The sequence below is a fragment of the Dipodomys ordii genome, unplaced genomic scaffold (assembly GCF_000151885.1).
Source record: "Dipodomys ordii isolate 6190 unplaced genomic scaffold, Dord_2.0 Scaffold10, whole genome shotgun sequence".
Taxonomy (NCBI): Eukaryota; Metazoa; Chordata; class Mammalia; order Rodentia; family Heteromyidae; genus Dipodomys; species Dipodomys ordii.
In genome coordinates this window covers 13,793,341-13,804,144 of record NW_012267226.1, presented here as the reverse complement: position 1 = coordinate 13,804,144, position 10,804 = coordinate 13,793,341, and the positions used below count along the sequence as shown (strand labels likewise).

General features: G+C 43.6%; 1 protein-coding gene across 1 annotated transcript in view; it reads right to left on the bottom strand.

Moving 5' to 3' along the window:
* The window catches only part of Cul5 (cullin 5), a 52,613-nt gene extending 52,291 nt beyond the window's left edge, over positions 1-322 (bottom strand). The window contains exon 1 of the mRNA XM_013009748.1: positions 245-322. Within this exon, the coding sequence (XP_012865202.1) occupies positions 245-268 (24 nt within the window). The 5' untranslated portion in view covers positions 269-322. The remainder of the gene's footprint in view (positions 1-244) is intronic.
* Between the last annotated feature and the right edge of the window lie 10,482 nt (positions 323-10,804).

Sequence of the window (10,804 nt, the reverse complement as noted above, 5' to 3'; positions counted from 1 at the left end):
GCCGCCCTCCCCACCTCCCCGCCCAGCCTCGGCACACCGGTCCAGACCCTAAAGGCCGGGACCCCGCGTTCGAGGCCGGCCAACCCCACCGCACTCCCCGCCGCCGCCTCCATCTCTCCGCCCCTACCCTCGCACGCACACCCCGAACTGAAGCCCGTCACCGCGTCCAGAAAAAAAAAACGCCGCAGTCACCGAGTGGAGGGGGGAAAAAAACCAAGAAGCCGAGCGAAGATGAGGGTCTTACCTTTAACAGATTAGACGTCGCCATGTTCCTTCAACTTGGACTCTCGCGAGACCCAGCGAGATTTCGCGGTGCTTTCCCCCCGCCCCCCCCTCCCGACTCGGCCGCGGCTGGAGGCCGGAATTCCCGGCAGGGCCTCGGGGCCGGGCCCGGCCCTCCCCTCCCCCGTCCCGGGGACCGCGGCTGGCTCGCTCGCCCGCCCGCCCCGCCCCCACTACATGGTCACCGCGGCTTCCCCGCTGCGCCGCAGACGCTCCGGGAGTTGGCCGCGGCGGACGGTGGGGAGGTGACGGGAGCCGACCTGACCGGGAACGGGAAGCATGGACTTCGCCCGTCCTCCCTCGCTCCTCCGGGCTCGCCTTTGTGGTTTGCCCCCGCCGCGGCCACCACAGAACGAATTTAGCTCGCTTTAGGCCCCGCTCGGGTTCCGCGGGCGCGTCACGTGACGCGGGGGGGCGGGGGCGCGCGGGCCGCGGGAGCGCGCCCCCTGCTGGCGGGACCCGGCTGCTCGCTCTGCGCTCCGGCCCCCAGCTCCAGCCTTGACGGAGTCCTGACAGCTGACACGCAGCCCTGTGGAATGCAGCGGGTGCACGCGTGCTAACTAATTAAACGTCTCTATTCCAGAAGGGCCCCGCACTTCCACCTATAAAAGATTGCTCAGAAAATGAATATTCATCCTGGATTTCCCGCCCCCCCAGGCCTCATCTCCTAGAATATTCTAAACCCTTGCCCCCACAAACCTCTGTATAAGGAAACGATGTAATTTGTTACAGAGGGAATCGACAAGGATATGTGCTATGGCATCCTGCAAGCTCCTCATGGTATGTGCAACCAAGTAAGAGATCTGAGCCGGCCAGGCACCAGTGGCATACTGTAATCCTAGCTATTCAGAAGGCTGAGGCCTGAAGGATCATGGTTGAAAGCCAGCCTGGGAAAAAAATGTCTGGAAGATTCCATCTCCAATTAACTAGCGCTTACCCCATCCTGAACTGGAGGCATGGCTCAAGTGGTAGAGTGCCAGCTGTGAGTGAAAAATCTAGCAACAGTCCAAGGCCCTGAGTCCAAGCCCTGTTACTCGAACTAAAATCAATTAAAAAATAAGAGCTCTGGAATGAAAGCTGGAAGAGAGATGATTTCTACTTAAGAAATTCTAGTAAGTAGTAGTTCTTTGAAGAATCTTATCCTCTTGCAGTTTTTGTTTTTGTGTCTGTACTGGGACTTGATTTAGAGCTTCGTGCTCTTGCTTGGCTTTTTCAACTCAAGACTGGCACTCTACCACTTGAACCACATCACCACTTCTGGATTTTTGCTGGTTAATTGGAGATAAGAGGCTCTTCAATTTATCTGGCTTTAAACCTTCATCATCAAGTCCTAGATAACCAGGATTATTGTTGGGAGCTACCAGCATCTGGTTCTTGGAGCTTTATGGAAGCCAAATATTAAACATGGCTGTATAATCAAGTAGTTATTTCTCCATATCTGCCAGTCCTACATCTAGATTTAATCAAGCTCAGATAGAAAATACTGGTTCACACCTGCAGTTCCACTTGGGAGACTGAGACAGGAGGATTGTGGGATTTAGGGTCAGCCTGGACTACAGAGTGAAACCTGTTGTCCCCCACAACAATGAACATTGCTTTTGTTTTGGGGGGGTGGGTGTTGTTTTGTTTTTTGTTTTGGTCAGTTGTAGGGTTTGAATTCAGGCCTGGGGCTGTCCCTGAGCTCTTCAGCTCATGGAGAGCACTCTACCACTTGAGCCACAGTGCCACTCCGTTTTTTTGGTGGTTTATTGGAGATAAGCGTCTCAAGGACTTCCCTTGCCTGGGCTGGCTTTGAACCTCGATCTTCAGATCTCAACCTCCTGAGTAGCTAAGATTACAGGTGTGAGCCACTGGCGCCTGGCTAAAAAAATGAGCATTTTTAAGAATGGAGGGAGGGTGAACTGGCCTGGAAGTGGCAGTGGAGAGGAAAGAAGACCCACATAAGAACTGAAGGCCCAGTGCTCCATGGGCATCCTATAACAGAGATACAGACAGCAGAGAAAGACCAAGTTTCACTTAGACCAAGAAAGGAGAGGGGAGTTTGCAGATGCAAGTGATGTTATGCAGCTTGTCCAGATGTTTAGAGGTTGGGAAGAACTGATATGGAATCCCCAGGGAAACGCTCCAAGGTGTCACTGATTGAAAGGTGTCCTAGGGATGGCCCAGTCTCCTTTGGGGAGTGCTAGAAGAAGGCCGAAGACTTGAGTTTGTCTTCACTGATGAAAAGGCAGATAATGTCTGATGCAGAACACACAGAGCTCAAGGCACTCAATCCAAAACCCACAAGATTCTTAGGATTTCTCCTTGTGTGCAGAACAGAATGTGCTTCATGGACTACTGGGAATTCTAGGAAACACACTTAAATGACTACTTTCAGGCCAGTCTACTGCAAGTTAGGATTATTGGCATGAGCCATTGGTGCCCAGTCTGTTTTGTTTTCTTTCTTGAGGTGATGAAGATGTTCTCAAATGGGTTGTGGTAATGGTTGTACAACTGAATGCACCAAAAACCCTTGAATTGGATGTTTTCAATGACAACATCACAAGTAAATGATGTCAATAAAGAAATACCTTGCTGCCCCACGTTTTTTTGTTTATTTGTTTTTGGATCTGATCATGGGGCCTGAACTCTGGGCCTGGGCGCTGTCCCTCAGCTCTTCAGCTCAAGGCTAGCATCTACCACTTGAGCCATAGTGCCACTTCCGGCTTTTTTCCTTTTGCTTATGTGGTGTTGAGGAATGGAACCCAGGGCTTCAGGCATGCAAGGCAAGCGCTCTACCACTGAGCCACCTTCCCAGCCCCTGCCCCACCTGTTTTATTACCAGCAATGAACTGTAGGGTGAAGTTCATCGAAACAGGTCTATATCTGTATAAAATATACCTTCATCAGACTCCTCCCCACTCTCCCTCATCCCCTCCCCCACTTTCCCTCAGCTCCTCCCCCTTCCCAAGCCAATTTCAACAGACTTTATTGTTCCATTCTCATCCATGTCCATAGCATATTTGGGCTATATTCACTCTCCTAAATCCTCTCCATTTGCCCTCCCCATTGCTTTCTTAAGCAATGCTAGCAGTGCAGTCATGTTACGTAAAAATAAAAACCACCTCATCTGCCCACCGTCCTTACTACACTGGGCACCGTGTACCATCTTTTGAGTGGGGACTATGTCCAGCACTGCTGCTGAGAAGGGTTGACCATTTACTAGAGCTCCGCTCCAGCTGGTCAGATGTTGCTGCTGATGGCTGGCAATCCCCAAGGGCTGTGTTCATCTTCTCTAGGTCCTTCTAAGCATTTTTCTCTGATGGAGACTCTTTCTGAGTCATTTCCATTTGAAGTGAACTACCAAAATAGCCAATATCAACTATTTGTTTCTGGCCAACTGTGGAGAACTTCTGGACAACTTGGTGGTAACCATAGTAAAAATAAAACAAAATAAGAAGGGGCATTTAGCAACTGTGTGCTCTACACTGTATAAACATCTTACGTGTACAACTCGTTGAATGTGCAGAGATATGAAAATTTTCTTGGGTGCTTTAACAAGCTCCACTAGAAATTTCATTAGTCTCTGGTAGGTGCAAGGCCAACTCATGACAGACAAATCAAGTAAAGAAAATCAGAGATTTAAAATTATCTTTAAGGCAGAGTACATGGCAATGATCCCTTTCTGTACCTCAAAAACTCTTCACAAAAATCTAAGATACTTGTTATTATTCATTTGGCAGCAAAAATATGACCTAGAGCCCGGTGCCGATGGCTCACGCCTGTAATCCTAACTACTCAGGAGGCTGAGATCTGAGGATCATGATTCAAAGCCAGCCCAGGAAGGAAAGTCCAAGAGACGCTTATCTCCAATTAACCACTAGAAAACTGGAAGTGGTGCTGTGGCTCAAGCAGTAGAGCACTTGCCTTGAGCTGAAGAGTGAAGGACAGCGCCAAGGCCCAGAGTTCAAGCCCCATGACCAACAAAAAAAAATAATAATAATTTTAATTATAGAGTTTTACCCTGAATTCCATTATAGCATTACATTTTATTTGTAATTTTTGTAAAGTATTTGTAACATTTGTAAAATGCAAATCTTGAATTCGTAATTATACTTCATTTGTGAACATATACAAGTTTCAGTTAAATAATTGCTTCGGTTTTAAAAGTGTCACTCAGGATGGACTGACAAAGATGGGTAATGGGGGGACTGGGAAGGTGGCTCAGTGGTAGAGTGGCTGCCTAGCATGCATGAGGCCCTGGCTTTGATTCCTTACCACCACATAAACAGAAAAAGCTGCAAGTGGTGCTGTGGCTCAAGTGGTAGAGCACTAGCCTTGAGTTAAAGAGACAGCACCCCAGGCTGAGAGTTCAGGCCCACAACGGACAAAAGAAAAAAAAAAAAGATGGATAATGGTTAACAATATCATGGCCTTTTTTTTGTGTGTGACAAGGCCTGAACTGGGAGCTTGGGTGCTATCCCTGGTGTCTTTTGCTCAAGGCTAGTGCTCTACATCTTTATAACACACTTCCACTTCCAGTTGTTTTCTTTTTTTGTTTGTTTTTGGTCGGTCATGGGGCTTGAACTCTGGGCTTGGGCACTGTCCCTCAGCTCTTAAGCTCAAGGCGAGTGCTCTACCGCTTGAGCCACAGTGCCACTTCTGGTTTTCTAATGATTTATTGGAGATAAGAGTCTCATGGACTTTCCTGCCCGGGCTGGCTTTGAACTACGATCCTGAGATCTCAGCCTCCTGAGTAGCTAGGATTACAGGCATGAGCCACAATGAGCTCCAATTCATTTTTTATCCATTATTTAAAATCAAACAATACATCTAAGAGTTTATTCCATATTTTACTTCCACTGGCTGTTTTTCTGGGGGGAAAAAACAAGAGATGATGATATCAAAAGATGTTTATTCTGCTATGAAATATATAAATTAAAATCAAGTATTGGAAACTCACATTCAACAGGATTAACTCAACAGAACAACAACCAATTAGTAGCCACATTCTGAATGTCACATGTTTAAGACAGTGTGTTAGACACTATTTAAAAAAAATACCTAGAAAGACGAGGTACATAAAAATTTTAATATATCTTTAAAATTTCCTTTCATTTATAGTCTACACAGCAGGTGAACTAGATTGTGTAATGATTAACATAGATTGTCACAGCTCATCGTGTCTTCTTGCATCCGTTATTAACATTACAGAAAAATCAGGACTTGCCACAAGTCAGTCAGGTTCAAGAGAATAGTTTGTTCATCATTTCAAGACCAGGGAAAGATTGCTTGCATAGGAAAGTTGATGAAAACACTGAGATTTAGAAATTTTCTTAAGCAGAGGTGGCTATTTATTAGCTGTGGAATTTCTAAGACCTTTACATTGGAACTTTTAGTATTTAAAAACTCGTAGGATTTAACTGAAGACTTTGTAGTCCTTGGGCTATGTTTTTTTCACCCTGTAAAGATTGCAACTTTCCTTCGCATGTTCAAGCTAAATCTTTCCAGATAATTAGAGGGAAACTGATGAACAAGCTCATCAAATAGTCTTTATAGTCTCCTCTTCCTCCTTGCTCCAGACCTAAGGAAATTATCCAAATACACTGCACTCTGAGATGGACAAAGGCTTTGTTCTTCATTGAACCATAGGCAGTATAAAACAGACAAAACACTCTTAAAAGTATTTTATTACTCAGTATGTATCCTTTGGCAGTATTGAGGACTGAACTCAAGTGCCTTGCAATTTGGTAGGCAGGTGTGCTACCATTTGAGCCATTCCTCCATCCCATTTTGGCCTTGGCTATTTTCCATCTTTATGTCCAGACCAGCCTGGTTGCACTGGGATGACAAGACAGGTGCTCACTGCTAAGCCCAGCCATTCATTAAGATGGAGTCTGGTGAACTTTTTCTGGTCCAGGGTGATCTTGAACCTTGATTTCTCTGGTCTTCACCTGTCAAGTAGCAGGGATTACAGCCTCAAACAATAGTGCCTGCCTCCGTTTTTTAATGATGTAAAATAAAGTTCCACTTAAAAAAATATGGAGTACTTAATTAAGGCCTTTGAAAACCTAAATTTTCAAGCTTCCAAAAAAATCTTGTTTACTACTAAGGTGTATATAAAGGCCACATTTAAAAAGCAAAGCATAGTGATTAAAAACCTTTCGGTTTAAGCGTACCATTGAATTAATTATTAGTCATATCACGGCATGGACTAAAAGTGTTTTTGTAGCTATGTGGGAGGAAATTCTGTTGGGACAAATTTATTATAAATGGGACAGTTTTCTCTTGTTTCAAAAAATTACATTGACAAAATATTTGGTAACAAGGGGCTGGGAAGTTGGCTCAGTGGTAGAGTGCTTGCCTTGCATGCCTGAGGCCCTGGGTTCGATTCCTCAGCACCACATAAGCAAAAAGAAAAAAGCCAGAAGTGGTGCTGTGGCTCAAGTGGTAGAGTGCTAGCCTTGAGCTGAAGAGCTGAGGGACAGCGCCCAGGCCCAGAGTTCAGGCCCCATGACCGGACCCCCCAAAAAAAAAATTTTGGTAACTAGCTACGTAATTTTTTAGTTTTAAATTCTTCCATTTAAAGACAGTTAAACTTTAAATAAATTTTCAATGGAGTAATTTTAACATAAAACAAGTATATCTGACTTCTAAGAAAGTTGGCCAAAAAGTTTTTGCCTGGAGCAAATATTTCTTATTATTTTGGCATTATTATCCACATTTTTCTATGATAATGGGTAAAAAAGTAGATCAGCTATTTTAAAATGTGTCCATGAGTGAGAACCCCTGGCTAATGGTATACAGATGTTTGGCAATCTTGTTTAAGCACTCGGGTATTTGAAGTGAACATTCACTGTACTGTAGTTCTACCACAGATAGCTCCTCTATAATATAAAAGTGATTTAGCCTAATTATATATATTATTATATTTACCCTTTTCTTTCACATCCCTCAATGTACTTTCCTCTCTCTCTCTCTCTCTCTCTCTCACACACACACACAGAGAACTTGGTAACCAAGGCATTAGCAGACTAGAGTTCCAGGCTAGCTTCTACTCATTCAAGTATCAACTTTTTCTGCCTTCCCACTGGTTTCTTCTAGTTCCTTTTTACTTCTGTTCTGAATGTTGGAACACTTCCTATCCTATAGCCCACACATTAGTCTTTATCCAGCATTAACATTTTTATAAGTATCCACTGAAGGCAAAACTATATCTCAGCTACTTAACATCACAAATAGGCACAGGTGGCTATACTTTAAATTGCTGTTAGGTGTTCAGCATTTGCGGCTAAGCCATTTTGGACTGATAGAAGACTGCAATAGAACATTTAAAAGCATCACAGTAAAAGTAAACCACTTCACATTCTGAGGGACAGGTATTTTTTCATCTTGTCAGTTACCATGCGAAGAGTGAAATTAGCCTAAAGATATAAAAGATGTTGACAATATAAATTTTCTAAACTTTTGTCATGACATATAATTTATATTCTCTTTATAAGCACTATTAAAAAATACATGAACCTAGAAAATGTACAAGTATCTGAAAATACAATTAAATATCTACTTGGAGATGCACAAAACCACATTCAAATATGACTTCTTTTTTTTTTTTGTTTTTATTGGCCATAGGGTTTGAACTCAGGGCCTGGGCATTTCCTGTCCCTAAGCACTTTTTGCCCAAAGCTAGTGCTCTACCACTTTGAGCCAAAGCACCACTTCTGATTTTTGAGTGGTTAATTGGAGTCTCATGGGGATGTTTCTCCCTGGGTGGCTTTGAACCGTGATCCTCAGATCTCAGCCTCCTGAGTAGCTAGGATGACTGGTGTAGGCCACAGGCGCTCCCCCTTCCTCTTGCTTAAAGGTGACTTTTTGATTGGGTTAATTCACCTGGGACTTCCTTCTCTATCCGTTCTGCTTTGGAAGCCAGGGTTCAGAGTAAAAGGGCACAAGGTAAACACCCCTGGGTCCGTGAAAACATACACCTCCTTCTGCTTCCTTAGCATAAAAGAACATGAGGGGGCTGGGAAGGTGGCTCAGTGGTAGAGCACTTGCCCTGCATGCCTGAGGCCCTGGGTTCGATTCCTCAGCACCACATAAGCAAAAAGAAAAAAAGCCGGAAGTGGTGCTGTGGCTCAAGCGGTAGAGTGCTAGCCTTGAGCTGAAGAGCTGAGGTACAGCACCCAGGCCCAGAGTTCAAGCCCCACGACCGGACCCAAAAAAAAAAAAAAAAGAACATGAGGACACATTATTCCTGTCCACTGGAAATGCCACAGAATGCATAGGAGTTGTCTAATGCTTTCTTTAAAACTTTCTTTTTTTCCCAGGATTCACTTGATTCTCAAAGGAATTCCAAGAAATTCAATAAATGAGGTCACCCGTCTCATTTTACAGATGAGGAAAAAATATCTGATAGAGAAAGACTAAGCAAAGTAGGGCAAAGACAGGCTCGGAACCAAGTTTTCTGACTTCTTGCAGAATAGTCTATTGTCTACTATACCACTTTGATACTGACAAAGTAACTACAATTTAACAATAAAAATCTTATGATTCCAAAAAGGCAGCTTCATTGTGTACCCACTTTCGATTAGGAATAGCTTCCGGAACAGAATAGACAAATATGCTATAAAATATTTATCATTATCATTAAAATGTCCCTTTCAAGGAAAGTTCAATCCGTAAGTTAAAAATAGGACTCTTGGAAGTCATTTTCTTTTCTTTTTTCTTGTTTGTGCCAGTCCTGGGATTTGAATTCAGGGTGTGGGCACTGACCCTGAGTTTCTTTTTACTCAAAGGTAGCACTCTACCACTTGTGCTACAGCTCTAATTCCAGCTGTTTTGGTGGTTTGTTGATGATAATTGACAATTTCACAGACTTTCTTGACAGAGGTTGGCTTTGAACTGTGATCTTTAGATCTCAGCCTTCTGAGTAGCTTAGTCTGTCTTCCCTTGTACTGATAAGATTGTCAAGGCAAAAGGGAATACTAAATATAACAAGCATTCAGTTTTCCTTGTCAAGAAAAACCCTTTTGGGATTGGAAGGTGACTCAGAGCTTGCCTAGTATCCATGAAATCCTGGGCTCAATTCTTCAGTACCACATACAGAGAAAATGCCAGAAGTGGTACTGTGGCTCAAGTGGTAGAGTGCTAGCCCTGAACAACAAAAAAAAAAAGCTCAGGGGCAGTGCCCAAGCCCTGAGTTCAAGCCCCAGGACTGGCAAAAAATAAATAAAATAAAATAAATGGAAAAAAGAAACCTTTTTCCATACTCTTCTTGTACATGGAAGTGGAAAATTTGGAAATTTATTTGGAAAAGAAATGATGTGTCGGGAGCTGGTGGCTCACTCCTGTAATCCTAGCTACTCAGGAGGCTGAAATCTGAGGATCACAGTTCAAAGCCAGCCCGAGCAGTAAAGTCCAAGAGACTCTTACCTCCAATAAACCACTAGAAAACTGGAAGTGGCGCTGTGGCTCAAGCGGTAGAGGGTTTGCCTTGAGCTGAAGAGTGAAGGACAGTGCCCAGGCCCAGAGTTCAAGCCCCACGACTGGGGGGAAAAAAAGAAATGATGTAAGTAAAAAACACCATACTTAATCCATAATTTTGACAAGTTCAAGGTAAATTGGGTCCTTTCTTTGAAATGTCAGTATATAAATAAATTTGTTTTTCTTGTCTAAATGTAGTGTACTATGTAAATGAAGGACCATTGAGTGTCTTTCATTTTGTTGATACAAATATTTGCTTAAAATATTCTGTTTGAAGCTGGGCACTGGTGGCTCACACCTGTAATCCTAGCTACTCAGAAGGCTGAGATCTGAGGATGGAGGTTCAAAGCCAACCCGGGCAGGAAAGTCCGTGAGACTCTGATCTCCAATAAACCATCAGAAAACCAGAAGTGGCGCTGTGGCTCAAGTGGTAGAGTGCTCACCTTGAGCTGAAGAGCTGAAGGACAGCAACCAGGCCCAGAGTTCAAGGCCCACAACCCACCAATATATATATATATATATTTTTTTTTTAATTTGTTTGTTTGAAACCTAACATTTCTTATAAAACATACAAATTTCAGGAGCAATAAATCAGAGAAAAAGAATATAAAACTTATAGTCGGCCAGGATCTAGTGGCTCAAACCTGTAATCCTAGCTACTCAGGAAGCTGAGATCTGAAGATTGTGGTCTGAAGCCTTGGCAGGAAAGCCCATTAAATTCTTATCTACAAAAAAAATCATCAAAAAAAAACCCCAGAAGTAGACCTGTGGCTCAAGTGGCAGAGCACTAGCATTAACAAAAAAGCTTAGTGGTAGAGTGCTTGTCTAGCGTGCACGAAGCCCTGGGTTCAACTCCTCAGAACCACATAAATAGAAAAAGCCACAAGTGGCACTGTGGCTTAAGTGGTAGAGACAGTGCCCAGGCCCTGAGTTCAAGCCTCAGGACTGGTTAAAAAAAAAAAAAAAAAGCTCCAGGACAGTGCCCAGTTCCTAAGTTCAAGACCCAGGACTGAAACACACATACACCCTCCCCGCATACAATTACAATCAGATAAAAGTT